The following is a 20,951-nucleotide window of genomic DNA, read 5'->3' as shown; positions in this document are numbered from 1 at the left end:
AACCTCCTTCATGGCAGGGTTTAGACGGTGCAGCCTCTTTACAGATCCGGTTTTTCCCTCTTTAAGATAGATTTTGTGCATGCAATACGAGGGACTGATCCCTCAAATGTTTGCTAAGGTCCATCCCAAGGCTTTAGCGTATTTCTTGAGGATTTGAATAAGTGCTTCCTCATTCTCTTTGCTCAGTGAGGCAGAGATTATGACTGCAGAGTGTCATTGCCTCCTAAGTAAACGTATTGTGGTGAACTAGTAGCACCTTCAACTCCAACACGGGTGGTTCTTCCAAGGATGGCTTAGTTCATTGTGTTGACCGTTCAGATAACTTTATTGATTCAAAAATGTGGTCAGTCTGTATTGTGGCAACTCTCCTCCATCATTGCGCCAATCTCAAAATCTTCTTCTTCAGTTGTTTCCTGAATCTTGTGCCATTGTCCTTCCTGCAGTCTTCCAAGATACTGGCAGTCTTCCATATCATTGGGGTATTTCAACGCATTGAGAACGTTGAACTTGGCTTGCTGATTATCAACCCTTATAGTAAGCTCTCCCTTTTTTACATCGATCAGCGTGCGCCCAGTTGCGAGAAATAGGCGACCCAATATGATCGGCACCTCAGTATCAGCTAAGTAGTCCAGTATAATGAAGTCAGCTGGAAAGATGAATTTGTCTACTTACACAAGCACATCCTCTATCTTGCCCTCCGGATGCGTTATTGACCTATTGTAACGTGACTGTGGTGGGTCTTGCATCGCCAATGTCTAACTTCTTGAATATTGATAAAGGCATCAGGTTGATACTTGCCCCTAAGTCACAGAGTGCGTTTCCGACTTTTGGGTCGATGTTGAATTCTGGATCCGTTTCAGTACTCATACATCGTCAGTTTCTCTTTGCTTAAGCACACTGTACTCCAAAAACTCGTCTTGCACAATATCACAAAAATATCAGCACTAAAGTCGCCATTCCCCAGCAATGGCGCCAAAAACTTGTCGTGTGTGGAATGCCACCGCAAAAATGATATGTGATGTCTTAATCACGCAATCCGATGATATATGCGATGCTACAAAATTCAATGTAGAATGCCAATTAATGCGTTCATATAGTTTATGTGTGACAAGTTTTCTCGTGATGAAACTAAGTATAATTTCACTGCGAGTTTCTTAGAATAATCCGAGGTCGAACACGGGGATTTGCAATGCTATTGCGACAATGAAGTGATATATGTGACCGTAAACAAATTAAAATCATGAGGTGTTGAAGAGTAAAATGTGATGATAAATTAACAAACAGGTAAATAAATCTAAAATTGTGCAAGGTTTGCGTGAGAGAATGCGATGGCAAGTCTTGTGGATAGAATCGCAGAGTGAGAATGGGTTTTGGGAAAAGAATATCGCAAGTTTGACTAAGGTTCCGTCTTCCCTTGGCTTACACCTCTCGATGATCGCCTGCATCACCATATCTCTATGATGATCAGGGACGAACGTTTCCAAACGCAAGGTTGTTTCCATCTCTAGAAATATTTCTTGCTTTAGTTAACGCATTCTATCAACCTTCTTTCGAGAGATGGATTAACATCTTCACTTCTGCTCTCGCAGGTGAATATGCCATTGAGCATACGTTAAATAAACTTAGCTGACTTCTTCAACATAGATTGACTTACTCGCTCAATCTTTCCCCCACACCCTAAAGGTTTAGTGACTTATGGTGAGAGAAATGGAAGATGAATGTGTTATGGTGAACAGAGAGATGAAGATAAACACAATAAAGATATTAATTGGTAAAGATAAAGCTTTTGTTACAGAGATATGAATGAAAGATAGAAAATGAACAACAATTGATGAACGGAAAGTAAGAACAGTTGAGAGCAACGTGTCAATGTCTTGACACGGATCCCAATTGGAGTTGTTTGCTTGTCGGCGTGATGGAGGAATGAGGTGGAGAACTTCCTTCTCAGGAGAGTTCTTGAGGGAAGAATTTCTCTTGCACAAAACTTTTTTTTCGTCTCTTTTTCTGTGTGTTCCTTCTCTTGTGCTGAGTATTGCTGTTGCTATTTATAGACTTTAGGACCTCTTGCATCAGTGGTCCCGCTCTGAAAAGTTAATTTTTCCTGTCGAGGCTTGGTGAGAAATTTTGCTCTGCTCCACGTTCAATTTGTCAGATCGTACATCAGAAAAGCTGTACAATTTTAGAAATCCCCGAGAATGCGTTGATCTTTTTGTTCACAAGCAATCGTTGCATGCGGTGATACCTATTACCTACAAAACAAAGGTTTGGACATCCTTTTTGCCATCACAATATGGTCAGCAGGTGTGTTTCTAATACTTTTACAGTTTTTGCGCTTCTAAGCCAATTTTACTATGTTTGACACAACTTTTCCTTCCTATTGTTGCATATTCTAAGTAAGATGATATAAATAACTTGTATTTCTATCAGTTATCACATATCCATAGCTATAGTGTGAATACTTTAACTTTATGTGGTGACATAAATAGGATCAAGTTAATAGGATATAGCCTGAATAGTCTAATAAGTATATGGATGAAATTGGATATCTCATCCTGGTAACACTATTGGATGTAGCCCATTTTGTAGATGATACAAATGATGTGATCAACAGATCATTCATGCAGAGACATGAGAGTAGAGGTATCCTATGTAGTGAGTTTGCATATAAACTGGACCACAAAAATAGTCACTTTTCTTTATAACGACCGTTTATTGTTAAAACTAACTATTTCATTTTTAAGTAACCTAGGTTAACTCGATCTTAATCTTGAGCTAGCTATTAACTCCTGTTTGTTCGGGATTATCCTCTGATCTACATGAGTTAGAGTAGTCCAATAGCACTGCTCAATAAACCTTCCATTTTGGGGATAAAACTAGATGAATAGCTGGGGACATAGCCCTGTAAGATGGAATTCACTCCTACTCGATTTAGGATTAGCAGATAGGTTGTTCTCTTAAGTACTGATTCCAAGAAACCCATATTAAACAAAATAAAAGAGCAAATTATTTCTTGAATAATTGGGACCCTGCCTTCTCTTGATAGAGAAAGGACTTGATTCATAGGTATTATGAATCAAAATTGTTCATTAGAGGGTCAGTAGGAACTTAAGAAGCGAGATGCATTCACAGAGGTAAAACGATGATCTTGACCCAACTGTGATTACGAACGACTTGTGAAGGATCGACTTATTGATCATAGTTATATCAAGTGGACATAATATATCTACAGTGAGGGGAGTTCAACTATGGCCTTTAGTAGAGTGACCCATTAGTTAACGAATGGGGGTTAATTCGGTGTAATGAGTTTAACCAATTAATCTCGGATCATTGGAGTCCATGATCTATAGGTCCGCGAGATCCCCCTACTAGCTCGTAAATGAATTAGCTTTAGAGTAGCATGATAAGTTAATTTGAAACGTTCAAATTAGAATTAAACGAAATAGGAGAATTTATATTTAAATATGATTTAAATATATGAAGGTAGATTTGTGTAAAATTAATTTAATATTTGATATTAAATTAATTGAATTATTTAAATCATTATTTATTAATTTTATTATAAAATTAATTTTACAAAAGTAATAATTTTTTTTTTCAATTTTTAAAATCAAATTGATTTTTGAATCATTTGATGAAAAATTGGAAAATTTACACAAAATGGAAAAATGTTTTCCATTTTCATCTTCAACTAGCTCACACAAAATCCATTTTACATTTGCTTCAATAACTCTAAGCATGAGTTGCATCTTATGCAGCCATCTTCTTTGCATGATAACCTGCAATAATTAAAGAAGATTAGAGTGGAATTGAGGCATGCATTCAAAGAGTTTTTATAGAAAACTTCGAGTTGAAGAAATGTTCTTCAAGTGGGTTGTAGCGGTTAACTTCACTCAAAGTCCTTTCGTTCAAGTTGTTCTTGAGTCCCACAACTCGTTCTAAAGCTTCAAGAGTATAGTGGGGAAGATCTTGAGATAGTTCACAGCGAATTTTGGATAAGATATCAGTTGAGAATCAAGATCTTGAAGAGTTCTACAAATGTATGACTTCAAACTCTCTTATGTTAGATGAGCATGCTTTAGTTATTGCCAAAATTAATGAATTAAAATGCTTATTGATCCTTGTTATTTTTGCTACATGCTGTATACTCTTACAATTTGCATAAACCATTAAACTATCACACGTAATAACAATAATATTACGAAACTTCAATAAATATAAATAGGAATTCCATTGTTTCCCTGACATCATATGAGGATTTCATGTTCTTTTTTATTTTGCAAGGCACAAATGTTGAGAAAGAGCCTATTCTTTGTGATTGGCATCATGGGTAACTGCATCACTACTAACATCAAATTGGGACAAAATCTTCCCATAATCTAGCAGGAAAAAAAAAGCAAGTAAAATATGAATAGATATAGAACGAGCGTGCGAAGAGAACAACTTTCAAATCTCTGATCTAAGAGAGAAATGAAAAATGTATGAAAAGAACAACTTTTATATCTGGAACAAACCTGAAACAAAGCTCGACGACGTTGGAAAGAATCAATCTCTCAGATCTGGACGAAGTTGGTTCAAAGCTTGTATTGGAAGGAGTTGACATCATAAATCTGGACGGAACGAAGCTCGCGTGTGAACAGATCTGGTACAAATCTCATGATGGTGTGGATGACAATGAATGGACGTGGACAACGACATGGACGACGTTGAATAAGACTAAGATGATGGGCTACGGAACAGAGATTGTGAAGGTTGGGGGAGAAGGCGTGGGAGTTGTGTGGGGAGAGAGGGTTTGGAGGAGAGAAGTGAGAAAGGAGAGAGAAGAAAAATAATGAAAAGAGATGATATTTTTTTTACTAAAGGGAAAAAAATAAATGGGTACCTACAATGTCAATTTTAAACCGACATTGTATCCTATTTTTAATGTCGGTTTAAAACTGACATTATTCGCTTTCTTAAAAAAAAAAATCGACATTATACATCTGTTTTTACTTTTTTCCGCCGACATTAAAGCCCAAATTTCTTGTAGTGATTAATAACGGGTCGGGATTGGAGGCAAGAAAATTTCTTTCATTTTTCTTTTAGGGACAAAGATGAGGAATATATTTTCCGTACTCTACCTTAAACTTGTCAAAGATTTATTTCTAACCATCGATATGTTTGTAAATCGAAGGATTCGATATCGGTATTAAAAAATTGATATCTATTTAGTTAATATGAATACAAATTAATATTAATATCTTGAAAGTTCATCAATTTATTAGAGACTTTTTAGAATTCAAGAACCAACTAAACACCTAAATGTTGGACTAAACTTGTTTATTTGACCTTGAAAATATCATTTAAAATTTTATTCTCGAAATTATTTTTAACAAACTAATATGTTGAAACTGTGTGTTTCATTCCTTTTATAATTCTATAATTGGGAAAGATATTTTGACTTATTTATTCCACATAGTAATTTTAACACCCAAAATATTTAATTTAGCTCATATACTTAAGAAATTGATTTATATATTAAAAAACATATAAAAAAATATTAATGATTATACATTAAAAAAATTGACTTTTTTATTAGAGTATGTAACAACAATTGACTTTAGGAAAAAATATAGAGAAAAAACACATAAACTTGGCCAAAAAAAAAATATTTTTAACCAAGTTTAAACGCTTGTCTCATACTTCTCCATTTAAACGACTAAATATGATGAAAAATACATATGTTTAACACGATTAAACATAATTGAAAAAACTACCAAGAATGCAAAATTGCAAACCCAACTATTGTTCAGTTTCTTAGGGTATATTTGGAATATATTTTTAAGTATTTAATTTAAAAAATAAGTCATTTTGAAAAAAAAATTGGACTGTTTGACAACCACTCAAATGATTTTAAAAGTATTTTTAACGATTTTTATCGAAATGTTTAGATAAAAATGATTTTTTAAAAAACACGTTTTTCTCAAATCAATCCAAATGGATCATTAGAGTCTTGATTATTAAAGCTTGATTGACTTATTTGATTTGATATGGTACCTCACATTCAAAGAATCGATCAATCACTTTTTATAATTTTAATCCAAAGCAAACCAAACCGAATCGAAACGATTCATAAGAAATGTTTTTTTTTTTCATTTAAACATCCCTGGAAAAAAGAATCTTAGTATATCCTAAACTGCGCATATTTTTTTGCAGCTCACTCAATTATCCAATCACAATTTGTCAAACTCTTCTTTCTTCTCTTTTTTGAGATTAAACTATAAATTTGATACTTATAGTTAGGGTAAAAAAGTTAGAATCTAGTCATTTAATAAAACTTCATTAATATTCTCATAATTTGATAAATCTTCCTAAATAATCCATATTATAAAGACTAGTTAGGACCTATTTAGGCTTATAGAGATCGACGTTATAATTTAATGTTTTGTTAAAGAAAAAAATGGTTATAATTCAAAATGCACCCAAATATTATTAGAAAATTTCCCATCTACCAATTATGAGGCTTTGGATTTGCCATCAATTCCTACATTATATTGAATTCTCAAAGGAAGAGTTTGAGGCTAAGTTTGATTCCCTTGCAAATGGAGAGCATCCTATTCAATGTGAGGAATCTTCTACATTTAATTTTTGTTGAAGGAAATAGCAATCACATAAATATCAAGTTTTCCATGCAAGAAAAGGATAAAAAAAAATTAGAGTGGAGGTAAAAATTAGTATATAAGTTAGATTTGCAATTCCTTGGTTAATATAGATTCCAACTTTTCTCACTTATAAGAAATTTAATTAGGTTAACATATCTTTTGAGATAAGAAACCAGCTATATCATTTGTCAATTTTTTTAAAAAAAATATTATTTCTTAAAAGTTGATGATCTGATCTTCCAATAATGGTTAAGCTTTAAAAAAAACAAAACGAAACCATCATTTGTTAAAAATTGTTGGTCTAATCTTCCAATATTATTAAATTCAAAAAAAGGAAAAAAAAAGTCACTCAAACTCTACTAAGTTGATCAAATAAAAAAAATTGGAGTTATTGTTAGAGCGTTGATATAATATTAAATTTACCTTCATTTATAAACTTAAACTTTTAGGTCGACTAGTGATTTAACAGAGTATTATTTTCTCTCCAATTAATATTGATTTCCATTTGTGTTGAGTTTTCTACAACTTTCAAGTCCACACGTGAAGGGGAGCTTTTTGATTAATGGGTGATTTAACCACTGATTATAACAAATCTTAAATAGATCTAATCTAAATTACTTTGTTTTAGTTTATAATTTAAATTAGTTCTGTGTTTAATTAAATTAAAAAAGGACTTAATCTCGATCTTACAAGCAATCTATATGGGAAAAAAAAATCCAAATAACATATATAATTGAAGTCAAAATAGACGTTCTGATAGTGATCATTTTTCTAATTAAAGATTTTTTTTTTAAAAAAAGTAAACTGTTCATAAATTGTTGTTTGATGATATTTTTATTTTAATACTTTTCATCATTTAAAAATTATAGTAATTTTAAACTTTTACGTGTATTGCACGTATGATGTATTATAGCCTCTCTTTTTTCAAGGTGGTATTATAACTTATGTTCTTACTTTTATTATCATTTAGAATTTAGCATATATTTTCAAGTTCTAAAATATTAATAATGATGAGGATTTTTTGCCTGTTTTATTCTAAAATAATTTTTGAAATCTTAACTAATTTGAAAAAGAAAACCCATAGTATATTTTAAGGCTAATTGCTAAAAAATAGCATAAAATTTGATATTTTTTTTTTTTTTACGAATAACACCTTTCTTGATCAATTATTTGAATGATTCTCTCCGTACATTTCGATTAAGATTGGTATCAAGACCAAAATAAAAACTTTGACTTCTTCTAATAGCACATTTGAATCACCAACTTCATGGAGATTTCTTGGTGGAATCTCAACAATAATCGAAATTGAAAAAAAAAATGGAGGAAAAAACAAAGGGAAAGTTTTGGTTAATTGTTCTTTCGTTATGTACGGTCAATTTTCCTTAAAAGAAAAAATAGATGATTTATTCTCTTCATTTTTTTCCCAATTTGGTTTATGGTTGTTTAGACTAAGATTTCTTTATTTTAAATTTCGTAGGAAAAAAAAGTCTCACATTTATTCCTAAAAGAAAATCTCAAGAACTCCTAAAATCTCTATAAAAAAAATTCAAATTTGACCTAGAAAATAATAACAATAAAATCAAATTTATGTTTCATAAATCTTCAGGTGTGTTTGGATTGAATTTCTAAGTGTTTAAAAAAGTGTTTATAAGTACAAAAGAAAATTTTACAAACATTTAGAAAGTCAATCCAAATATACCCTTATTTTGGTCTTCGACATGGCCTAAATTTTCATCAAAGCACGAAATTGATGGATTAAATGTGTTACTTTTAAAAATTTTGTTTTGTTCTCAATATCGATTTAATCGAGATAACAATAGGACGTGTTATTAAAATAAATGATAAAAAAGAATACTATTTGTGAAAAATGAAAACTTATTTGTGTTATTTCTAATAATTATCCAATTTTTAGTCTGACTTTTTCATTTTAAAATAGTGATTAAGAGGTTAAGAATATGTTTAATTTGATGGGACTCATTCGAAATTTATAACATAAATATTATTTTCATTTTAAAAATAGAATAAACTAAATTAAACGGTCATTATTAGGTGCAGGTTGATAATTTTATAACTAAATAAAGGACAAATAAGTCTCAAAATAATTCTCAACTACCTTTTGCTCAGAAAAATAACTCTCAACTACCTAACAATTTAATATAATAAAAATAAACATAAATTATATTACCAATTAATTAAATTTTAAAAGCCAACATGAGCTATATGGCTAGACTAAAGCATCACTTCAAAGAAGTAAAATATTCAAATTTTCACTTATGTGGTTGAATTAAAGAAAAATTTAAAATTAAAAAAATTATACTAATGACAATTAAAATAATTTTTTAAAGAAATTATGATAAAAGTGTTTAAGAAATTTAATTCTTATGATTTTTTTTTCTTTTAAAGTAGATAAAATTAAAAAGATTACTTGTATGAAATGGAAGAAAAATTAACTTCAAAGGAATTCATTAGGGAAAAGGAAGAAAGTGATTATAAATTGGACTGTAAGTTTAATATGATTATAATCATATATAGCATCTTAATCAAATAGATTAGATCATGACAATCAAATTAGAATCCAATGAACAACAATGATGATTTGAAAGATTGGAAAAAGTAATTTATTGAATGGAAATAGTGGCTTTGTTTTGGTCATAGAATCATAAAAATGTATGACCAATGGTGGGGAAAAGATTCAATTTCAAAAGAAAAACAAATGTAAAGATAAAATTATGGTTTGTTTCACATAAAAATAATAAGGAAAAAAAGAAAAAGACATGAAGAATCCTAGAAACAAAGGAAAGGGTAATTGTTTTCTAAAATTGCTGAAAATATTTTTAATTATAGCAAAATGTCACTGTTTATTGGTGATAGATTATAATAGACACATTGATAGATGTCTAGCGCGATCTTTCGGAATCTGTTATTGATAACAGTGATACTTTGCTATATTTAGAATTAAGTTAGTTCATTTTTCATTATTTGAAAACCGCCTAAAAGAAAAGAAGGATTTCAAAAAATAGAAAAATAAGAAAAACTATTTACACAAAATAGCAAAATTTTAATTATTGAGACTAGTAGAAGTCTATCAATATCTATCCATGATAAAAACTGATAGAAGTCCATCACTGATAGATGCTAATAGTCTAGCATCTTTCAATGTAATTTTTTTTTTTTTTTGTTATTTCTATAAATAGTTTGACATTTTTTCTATAGTGAAAATTTTCCAAAGAAAATTCGTCTTTATATATATATATTCCAAGTAATTTAAATATTTCAAGATTTACCATGTCTTGTAATTATTTAAGTCCCGTTTGGTAACTATTTATTTATTTATTTATTTTGAAATTAAGCCTATATCATCTACATTTCTTACCATGATTTATATCTTTCTTAAGTACAATGGTTGAATTCTTAGTCAAATTCAAAAAACAAAAATAACTTTTTTGAAAGTTACTTTTTTTAGTTCTCAAAATCTAGTTTAGGTTTTTAAACCATTAGTGAAAAGTAGATAACAAGGGAAGTAATTTGGAGGTAAAAGTAGTGACCATTGGTTTAATTTTCAAAAATAAAAATAAAAAAATAAAATAATTACTAAACGGAGTCTTCGAAAAAAGAAAAGGTAAACTATGATCCTCATCTTACATATTTATTTTGGGTTGGTTTCTAAAGTTTACCTATTTAAACAAATGAGCAAAATAATTTTTGGCTCAACCTTAAAAAAGACATTAACTATTAAGAATTAAGTATTATAAATTTGATATAGTTTTGAATGCCAAAATCTAGTGATGTATTTTGGAAATGTGATATCATAATCTGATATTTACCATTGGTCAATTGTACTTGAAAACTTTTTATAATATTTTTAAACTTCATGCCAATTAAAAATTAAATAAAAAAAAACCATGGATTGATGCTACATATTGATCTGACCATATTGAAATTTCAAAGATCAATTAAAAAATTAAAATGTACTTTTGGAATCTCAAAGGCCAAATATAAAACTAAATTGAAATATTAGTACCCAAAAGTATTTAGTTTCTAAAATGTTGGAGCCAAATGGAAGCTGAGCTTAAATTAGGACTAAAAATGTATTTTACTAAAAAAAATTACAAATAATAGTTCAAAAAATTACAAATCAAATATAAATCCAAACATATAATTAAGTTAGTATAGTATGTTAGAAAAAATATTATTACATTAAATGATAATCAATTATATATTATTTAATTATTGATATTTATTTATTATAGCAAATCAATGATTCTTATTTATTTTGGACTAAAAAATACACTTGACATTCACGTGACATCAACAGTGAATTTGTTTGAAATGAGAGATGTGGCCTACAAAAAAAAACCTACACATCTAGTACTTCCCACACATGCTCTAATACTTAAGTCAGAGAGTAAAAGAGTGTGAAAGTTAAACAGTTTGAGAGTAAGACTTTAGTTACTTTATATTAAGTTGTAATGATGTATTTATAGAGAAAGTTGGCATAAGATATTCTGTAGAGTTTCTGAGTTGCCTTACGATAATTAGACAACTGACCAAGCCAAGTAGTGTATACCCAATTTTGTCTTTGGCTTGGGTCAACCTTGGCCTCTAGGCTAATCTTGGACCTAAAATACTACTTTGGATTGAGGCATGCGAAGAGTTGACTTGTCGGCATTTTAAAAGGATCGACCTCGGCCTCAAGCCCGAAGTCGAGGCCGCTATCTTGGGCCTAAGCCTATTTCGGTCTTTAGTTGACACTTTTGGTTCGTATCACGCTTTTTCTTGATTTTGGTGTTCCTAAATGTCAATTATACCCTTCAATTCAAAATTAGCGACTTATTAAAGTAAATTATTTATTAATAAATTAAAATTTCTCTACCAGAAAATATTTTTTTAGTACATATTTATTTGTAATTAATTTTAAGGAAACACACATCCATAATTTTTTTTTTTTTAAAAAAAATAGTTACCTAACTTAAATTCTAAAAAGATTATTCGAGGTAAATATGTTAAAAATCAATCCAATTTTAAAAACATTATATTATTTTAAAATTTTAAATTTTCCTTCAAATATATTTCTTTATATTTAATTTTTCATTTCTCCTCTTTGCATATTAATTTATAAAATAAAACATTTAATTTAGTTCCATTCCATAATCATTTAAGTTTTTTTTTTAAGATTAAGCTTATAAACACTTTTTTTCATTCCTAAATATTTTGCTTTATTATCTAATTTCTACCAATATTTTTAAAAATCAAGCCAATTTTTTTTAGAAAAATCATACATAAGTAAAAGAGTTGGCTTATGTCAAATTCCAAAAATAAAAACAACTTTATAAAAACAACTTTTTTATTTTTCAAAATTTGGGTTTGATCTTTTAAAATATTGGTAGGAAGTAGATAATAAAACAAGAAATTTTGAAGTGAAATTATTGTTTATAGGCTTAATTTTCATAATCTAAAAACAGAAAACTCAAATAGTTATCTAATGGGCCTAGTTTTTCAAAACTTGTTTTTGTTTTTGAAATTCGACTATTTAATTTACGAAAGAGGAAAATATTATAAGAATTTGAGAGGAAATATGATTAATAATTTTCAAAAACCAACAACCAAAAAACAAATAGTTATCAAACGGGCTTTAATTTTTCCATATTAATTTATAAATACTATTTTGCTTTAAAATTTTTTTTTTCCAAAATTGAAATAAAATTTTGAGAACTAAAGAATTAACGTCCAATTTGATAATTATTTTGTTTATAGGTTTATGTTTTCTAAAAGGTTAAAATATCATTTTGATCTTAAGTTTCTTCCATTTTAGTAATGTATTTTCAGTTGTCTAAATTTAATTAGTCTTGTATTTTTAATAAATCTTGAAAGTGATATGTTATTTAGTTTATTGTCGATTTTTTTCTTTTTTCTTTTTTAAAAAAATCTCTACAAATATTTTCTTTATAAAATTTGAAAATATATTAGCGTATGCCTTTCTTTGACCGAAAGTTATTAATTATTATTATTTAATGAATTTTGATAAAAGTTAACTTTAAGGAACTAAACTTAAGATGTATTGAAAGTGAAATGATTAAAGTGAATGTGTTTAGAATGCATTTTCAAGTATTTAATTTAAAAAATAGTCGTGAAAATTTGGAATGTTTTGACAATTTCTCAAAATGACTTTTGAAGAGTATTTTCAACAATTTTTATAAAAAATATTTAAATAAAAATAAATTTTTTGTATGACACTTTTTTCTCAAGTCAATCTCATTAAGATTTATTGAGAGCACAAATACTAAATTTAAATAATTGAAAGTTTATAACTAAATTTGAACAATTAAAAATACATAGACTAATAGATTAGAATGGAATGATATCTAAAGTACAAAGATCAAAATAGTATTTTAACCTTTTAAAATTATTTTTAGTTCACTAAATTTTTTAGATAAGATTTTGAAAATTTGGTATTTTTAACTCTAAATTTTTTTCTTTTGCGTGCAAAATGAAAGTAGAGAGATTTAAACCATAGACCTCATGATTTCTAAAATATACGAATGTTAATTGAGTTATAATCGGTTTGACAATCAAACCCTAAAATAAAACTTTAGAAAGAATGGTATAAATTTAAATAACTTAATGTTTCTCTCTCATATTTGAATATTTTGAAAGATGAGAGAGAAAAATGGTCCTACATGTTTTTCATCTTATGGTCAAGCCAGAAATAATACAACAGATCTACCTTCCTCTTACATATTAAACCTTACCATTTTAAAGTACATCTCCCTTTTACTTTTTATTTTATTTTTTATTTTTATTTTTTTTTGCCCAACTGTTTTCTGTTCTGCCAAAATCAAACCAAAATTCTTTTCTTTTTTAGAAAATTCCCCAAAAAAACAAATTGCATTTATACCACTGCATAAAAGTCCAACAAAATGCCTAAAATTAATTATATATATATTTTTTTCTTTGGTCAAATTTTCAATTTTTTATAAGTCAACTCTCCAAGTGTCATAATTTAGAAACTTCCTTCACAACTACATATATATTTTGTCTCTCTCTCAATTTTGTTAGGACAGTAGTTTTTGGGAATGTTGAAAATTCAAAATATAAATAGGGAAATTTTCACCAATAAAAAAAATTATTTATAGAAATAGTAAAAAAAAAATATTAATAGGATTCTATCTATATCTATTACTAATAGATTTCTATCGGCGATAGGCAAGGATAAATCTCTATCAACCTCTATCAATTTTCATTAAATTAAGATTAGAATTTTATTTTTCTTATTTTTCTATTTTTAAAATCTCCGAATAAAAATTATTTAAGATCTTATTGTAAGACCTAGAGGGAAAAAAAAGTGAAAAGATTACTTTTTGGAAAGTACAACCACAAGTGATAAACACCATGTGGTATGAATATTTTAATACATATACCATTATTGGTTATATATTTAAATATCCTTTCATGAAAAGGTAATTAATTTTCTATTAGAAAAATTAGTGTCATTTGGTAATGATTAAGGTCCCCTCCACCATAGATCAAGATTCATCATATCATAGTCCTCACATGTTTTTGTTTTATTTTTTTTCCTTTTAGTATCCTTGGTTCTTCTACATTTTTTTAAATATACAAGATAGTTAGTATTTGAATTTGTTTATTACTTTTCATGATCAGAAAATAATATATATTTAAAAGTTAGAAGGTTCTAGATTCACTTTGGGTTACATTTTAAACTGGATTCAGATTTATGTGAAATAGTTAACAAAAATTAAATAAAGAATTAAAATATATTTTTTTCATCCAAGGATTAATAACTAAAGTATAATATTTAAAAATAGAGGGATTAAAATAGATACTTCAAAATGTATAATCTATAATGGAATAAATATGATCGTACAAATCTAAAAACAAGTGTCAAAACGAATCTAGTCCAATTAGCTAATAACGATGTGGTCTGTGATTTGTAATTCGAATCCTCTATCCCTAATTATATTTAAAAAAATAAATTTAAAAACAAGCTTTAAACCAAAATTCACGGATTTCGTGATCACGAACACACTCGTATGTCAATTAAATTATGCCAATTTTTTTTAAAAAAATTCTTACTAAAAAAAAGAGGTGTTGTTAGGATTTAAACCTTTACAAAAATATTTAAAAAAAATGAAATGATAACTTTAAATTTTGATTAAATTATTAAGGTTTAGATTTTGAATTTTCAAATTTGTATCTGTCTTTGAATTTTCAAAAGAGCATAATAAACTTTTAAACTTTTGATTTTAGGTCTAAATATCCTTGAACTTCCAATTTAATGTCTAATAAATCACTGTTTAAAAAATAATTGATATACTAGATATAAAATATAAATTTGAACTCAAATTTTCGATATGTGTTACATTTTTTTAATTTTAATACACATAAAATAATTAATCAATGATTATCGGATATAAATTAAAATTCAAAATTGAATAATCGAGACTTATTAAATACTTTTGAAAGTTTAAAAATTTAGTAGATATGTTTTAAAGTTTAAGGACTAAATAATAAAAGTTTCAAACTTCACGGACTAAAATTTACAAATTACCTTAAATTATTCATTCAATATGGGTCACATTTTTCATCTTTATTGGCTTTTGATTCTTTTATGGGCAAAGGTTCTTAATTTAATGGCTTTAACCTCCCACACGATCACAATTCACGACCCCCCTTTTTCTTTTTCCCCATCCACCATCTTCAAATCGACAACGACCCAAAAATACACAAAAACAGAGCAAAAAAAAAAAAAAAGAGGAAAAAAAAAAACCCACTTCGAAAGCCCTGTTTTTTCGCCCTCCGCCGTGAACGGCGGAGCCGATTCTAACAACCATCACTCCACATTACCAGCCGGAGAAGGAAAACATCGCTTTCGATTCGGCGTTTTCAACTTCTCTTCCTCTTTGGCCGAGCCTCGGTAGTGGACGGTGGCAGAGGCAGCTCGCCGTCGCCGCCTTGTTGAGCTGTCGGCGTCTTGAAATCAAAGAACCCTCCCAAAGGTTTCTTCGTTCTTACTTTCCGGCTTGGCAGTTGGGAAAGAGGGTTGGATTGAAAAAGAGAGGGAGAGAGAGTGATAGTCCACTCTTTGTATTTGACTAGTTTATCTCTCTCTCTCTCTCTCTCTCTCTATAATTATTATATTACTGTGACTTTCTGATTATTTGGGGTTTTTTATTTGGGGGGTTTTCATCTTTTCTTTGATACCCCAGTTCTGTAAATCAAAGAATTTAAGAAGCAAGGTTTTCTCAAGGGAAGAAGTTGGTGAAACAGAGATGAAGATTGAAGGCGACAGGCAAGGAAGAAGATAAGGGTAAGAGTTTGTTTTGGATTTTTGAGGAACAGGGGAAGAAGATAATGTAGTTTTGGGAATTGGGTTATTTTAATTTTGTGCTATTTGATTGTAGTGAAAGTAGAGTAGGTAGCTATGTAAATAAACAACTGTGAGATAGAGATGGGAACTTGTAGGATTTTCGTTTTAGCTTTCTGTTTATGAACCATGGTTTATAAGCAACTTATGATACACTTCGCATTCTTCTTGTTGTTGTTGCTACTGCTCTTTGAGCCTACATTTCAACAACAAAGTTCATTGAGATCTTTACCGGTCGAACGAGTTGCGTTACTCGAGCTCAGATCGTCGTTAGGTTTGAGAAGCAAAGAATGGCCCATAAAAAATGACCCTTGCTTAGGTTGGAAGGGAATCAAGTGTCACAATGGTAGGGTAACTGAGATCAATATTGCTGGATTTAGAAGAACAAGAATTGGTAAACAGAACCCTCAATTTTCTGTTGAAGCTTTGGCCAATTTGACCTTTTTGCAGTCCTTTAATGCCTCTAACTTCTTGCTTCCTGGTGTTGTTCCTGAGTGGTTCGGGGAGCGTCTTGGCTTGCTACGAGTGCTTGATCTGCGGTCTTGTTCTGTATTTGGTTCTATTCCATTGAGTCTTGGGAGTTTGAATAACCTAACTGATCTTTATCTGTCTTATAATAAACTTACTGGGACAATACCTTCTACTTTGGGCCAAATGTTGAACCTTTCATTGCTTGATTTGTCTCATAATACACTCACTGGAATGATTCCGTTGTCACTTGCATCTCTTGGTCATCTTTCTCTGCTTGATCTTTCTTCTAATTACTTAGCTGGGCCAATCCCTTCAGGCATTGGGAGCCTATCGAAGCTTCAATACCTAAATCTTTCAAGAAATAGTTTATCTTCTTCAATACCTACTGAATTTAGAGGGCTTGTTAGTTTAGTTGACATTGACTTGAGTGTCAATGCTTTGTCTGGATCACTGCCTTCAGATTTAAGAGAATTAACGAGCTTGCGAAGTATGGTACTTGGGAGCAATTTGCTTGTGGGTTCCTTGACTGACAAATTGTTCCACACTTTAACACAGTTGCAATCCTTGGATCTGAAGGATAATAACTTTACTGGCGTAATCCCCGATGTGTTGTGGTCAATGCCTGGGTTGCAGCTTCTTGATGTGTCTGGGAATAATTTCACTGGGATGTTGCCTAATTCTAGCTCAAGTTCGAATATTACTGGTGCTGTACTGAATGTATCTAAAAATATGTTTTATGGGAACCTTACACCCATACTGAGAAGATTCAGTGCTATTGATCTGTCGGAAAATTACTTTGAAGGCAAAGTTCCTGAATATCTACCCACCAACTTATCTGTCGCGAATAACTGTCTCCAAAATGTGTCAAGACAGAGGACGTTGGATGTATGTACATCATTCTATTCAGCAAGGGGCCTCACTTTTGATAATTTCGGCATCCCCAAGGCTACACAACCGCCGTTAGCAGAAGCACCAAAGAAGAAGAGCAACAGAAATGCTATTATCTTGGGCAGTGTTATTGGTGGAAGTGCTGTTATCTTTCTACTAGTATTGCTGATAATTATCTTCCTGAGGAGACGGAGAAGAAACACAACTAATCAAAGAGGAGTGGGTGTTGTGGGACCAGTTCTTTCTAGGGACACTGCTGAACCACCTCCTGGATTGGTAATTGACTTTGCGAGTTTAGGAGAAACATTCAAGTTACAACAGTTGCTTCAAGCAACTAACGATTTTAGTGATTCGAATCTTATCAAACATGGCCATTCAGGGGATCTATTCCATGGTGTATTGCAAAACGGGATCCGAATTGTTATCAAACGGGTTGATTTGCGCATAATTAAAAACGATGCTTATTTGGTGGAATTGGAATTCTTTAGCAAGGTTTCAAATGTAAGATTGGTTCCCCTTATTGGTCACTGTTTGGAGAATGAAGATGAAAAGTTCCTGGTGTACAAATATCTGCCAAACGGCGACTTGTCAGCTTCCTTGTTCAAGAAAGTCAAGACAGACGATGACGGTTTGCAGTCATTGGATTGGATTACAAGACTAAAAATTGCATTAGGAGCTGCAGAGGGTCTTTCTTTTCTGCATCATGATTGTGCTCCACCCCTTGTGCACAGGTATTACAAAGTTTTTCTTTTTCTTTTGCCTCTTCACCTTCTCTTAGCTTTCTCTTTTGGATAATCATTGTTGTTTGTGCTATCCACAAACTGAAACATTGTCTTGCATCTGTTGTTCGCGTTAGTTTGGTTGCTTGCTATCATTTTTGGCTTCCTGCCAGCTACCAATGTGGTCTTGTGGTTCAGCCTCAAGTGAACAACTCGATAATTTAAAACTCTTGTTGTCTTTAGAAACTTCCCAACAATAAAAATACTAACTTCGGTTTCTTTTGGTTATGTAGAGACATTCAAGCAAGTAGTATACTTCTTGATGATAAATTTGAAGTGCGGCTCGGAAGCTTGAGCAATGTGTGTGGTCAAGAAGGGGATGGTCAACCGAGCAGGATTACCAAGCTTCTGAAATTGCCACAGTAAGTACCTTTTCAACAGATGAGTCTCTTTTTATCATTATATGCTCTATATTTGTGATCATAGTGAAAAAACTATTTGAAATCAGCAAACCAGTAAGCTATTGAGGTTGAGTGACGTCGGTATCTCTTTGTGTTCTATGTTAATAATTCTGTCACTTATGCAACTATTAAATATTATTAAAGGGTTTAGAAATGAGTGGATAGCTTTATTTACCCTTTCCAGTTTTAAGAAAAAAGTTCAGGAAAAAACACCATTTAGCAACCAGTATACCAATTCTGAAGTTTTGTGATCAACATTGTCGATCTGTCAATAGTTTCAATTTTGTGTGAAAATTTGCAAATAATTGGTTTGTTGTTGCGATCGCATTTCTTTCCATTCATTCTGATGTTGCCTTTCGTACAATCATAGTTGCGTGACTTGTCACTGCTTATGAATATATATCTTTTCCTCACTTTGCAAAGATTTGATTATTGTGTAATGATACTCTTAGATTATTCTCTGACAATATTCTTCCCTAAATGATGTGCAGGTCATCGGAGCAAGGCTCTTTAGGTACGTAAAAAATTTCTTTCCTTCTCATCTTTATATCTGTTTTTCGCTCACTGTTTATTTTTGTCACATGAGCAATTCATTTAACTTATATCATGGTCTTGCTTAGCAAGTAACATTCAGCAATACTTAAGAGAGGAAAATTTGATTAATTTTTATTAGACTGAAATTACAAACCCTTGAAGGAAGATTTCAGCTTAACCATCCATTTTTCCTGGACTAATTGTCTAATTAGGGGTATAGTGATCATTAATGGGAGGGCATGCCCATCTGAGAATGAGTCATAATACTCGAGCCTAAAAGTAACCATTTGAAAGAGCAAAGTTCTCAAAGCTTGGTTGAAACTGTCCTGCCATATTATAGTCTAACTTTACTGAGCCTTTCTTTGTTCAAAATTTTATCTACCCAACAGAAAAATTCTTGATTTTCAACTGTTTCGATACTTGAACGTCAGGCCTCGGTTTTACTTCACTTTCTAGGAGCACAGAACTATTAGAATGTATGTACTAAATTTATCCATTTTAACAACCAGGTTTGCACACAGCAGTATGTACCTATGATGTTTACTGCTTTGGAAAGGTGTTGCTAGAGCTGGTAACAGGAAAGCTTGGGATTAGCGCCTCTCCCGAAGCCGAAATCAAAGAATGGTTAGATCAGACATTATCATGCATCAGTATAAACAACAAGGAACTCGTGACGAAGATCCTCGATCCATCCTTGATTGTGGACGAGGATCTATTGGAAGAAGTGTGGGCTGTGGCTGTTGTTGCCAAGTCCTGTCTCAATCCAAAACCTTCAAGACGACCCTTGATGAAGTACATCCTCAAGGCTTTGGAAAACCCATTGAAGGTAGTAAGGGAAGAGAATTCAGGCTCAGGACGGTTTAGATCGACTTCCATTGGAAGTTCTTGGAATGCTGCTTTGTTCGGTAGCTGGCGTCAAAGTCTATCGGATCTAACAGTGCTTCCATCAGCCTCCTTGTCAAAAGCAGGAGGAAGTAGTTTCAAAAGATCAGGAACAATGGGTTCGCAAGGAAGTGGTCAGAATGGTGGCGGTGAACATTCATCGTCTCGTCGACAACATTCAAAGGAGATATTCCCGGAACCGTCTGATGTGCAAGATATTGAAAGATTGGAGAATGATTAACAGAAAGACATTGGTTTTGTCTTGATTCTTTGTTAATAACACAACACACTTTCAAATTGGAGCAAATGAGGGGGGGAGTTCTGTTTGAGGGTATTTTTTTCTGTAATTGATCATTTGTTTCTTGTAGCTTTTGGAATGTAAATTGTAAGTTGTTTTGTATTTTCCATTGAAGCCAATTCTCCTTTGTTGGAAAAAGGAAAGTTCAATCTATAAACAAATCATACTTCTCTTTTGCATATGGACTTCAAGTCCATTTGATCCTTTTTTTTATTCTCCCAATAAAAGAGTTATAGCTTCGTTCATCACTCTATAAACTAGCATTTTTAGTAAAGAGTTAATGATTTTCATTTTGTTATTTAACCTTACTGAAAAAAACAATTATATCTTTTTTTATATTTATTATTTCATGTTGATCTGGCATTTTTTTTTTTTAAAATTTATAAACAATTACATAAAGAGGTTTTTTTTCTCCTTTTTTCCATGTCATCTAAAAGAGGTTTTTCAACTTCTTCATTCCCATGTCACCCCAAAAAATCATAAAAACAAATTCTTAAAACATACTAAATATATTGTAAAAACAAAACAAAAAAGAGCATCATATTTAAAAATAGAAAAAAAAAAACAATGAAAATTTTCATCTGCAAGATTCCTTATAAATTTATATACGTTTTGTAAAATGTTAAAACAAAAAATTGAATTTATCTCCGAATAAACTTATTTTGAGAGAAAAAAAAA

General features: G+C 30.7%; 1 protein-coding gene across 1 annotated transcript; it reads left to right on the top strand.

Annotated features, from left to right (window-relative positions):
* The first annotated feature begins 15,312 nt into the window (after window positions 1-15,312).
* Window positions 15,313-20,521, top strand: LOC120077921 (putative LRR receptor-like serine/threonine-protein kinase At2g16250). Its single transcript, XM_039032025.2, has 4 exons — window positions 15,313-18,110; window positions 18,392-18,520; window positions 19,051-19,073; window positions 19,603-20,521. Exons 1-4 carry the CDS (start codon window positions 16,150-16,152, stop codon window positions 20,214-20,216), a joined length of 2,727 nt encoding a protein of 908 aa, XP_038887953.1. The 5' UTR covers window positions 15,313-16,149; the 3' UTR covers window positions 20,217-20,521.
* Window positions 20,522-20,951: the final 430 nt, after the last annotated feature.

The sequence above is a fragment of the Benincasa hispida genome, chromosome 5, assembly GCF_027475165.1.
Source record: "Benincasa hispida cultivar pf3 chromosome 5, pf3_genome.v1.1, whole genome shotgun sequence".
In the NCBI taxonomy this organism is placed as follows: domain Eukaryota; kingdom Viridiplantae; phylum Streptophyta; class Magnoliopsida; order Cucurbitales; family Cucurbitaceae; genus Benincasa; species Benincasa hispida.
Note: the sequence above shows the minus strand (reverse complement) of the source record. Positions and strands in the feature narration are given on the sequence as shown.

What these genes read in the sequence shown, in the direction of transcription:
- LOC120077921 (XM_039032025.2), top strand. Translation starts at nt 16,150, where the DNA reads ATGGTTTATAAGCAACTTATGATACACTTCGCATTCTTCTTGTTGTTG. An exon ending in AAGCTTCTGAAATTGCCACA is followed by an intron (nt 18,521 to 19,050) that starts GTAAGTACCTTT and finishes AATGATGTGCAG; the next exon opens with GTCATCGGAGCAAGGCTCTT. An exon ending in ATCGGAGCAAGGCTCTTTAG is followed by an intron (nt 19,074 to 19,602) that starts GTACGTAAAAAA and finishes TTTAACAACCAG; the next exon opens with GTTTGCACACAGCAGTATGT.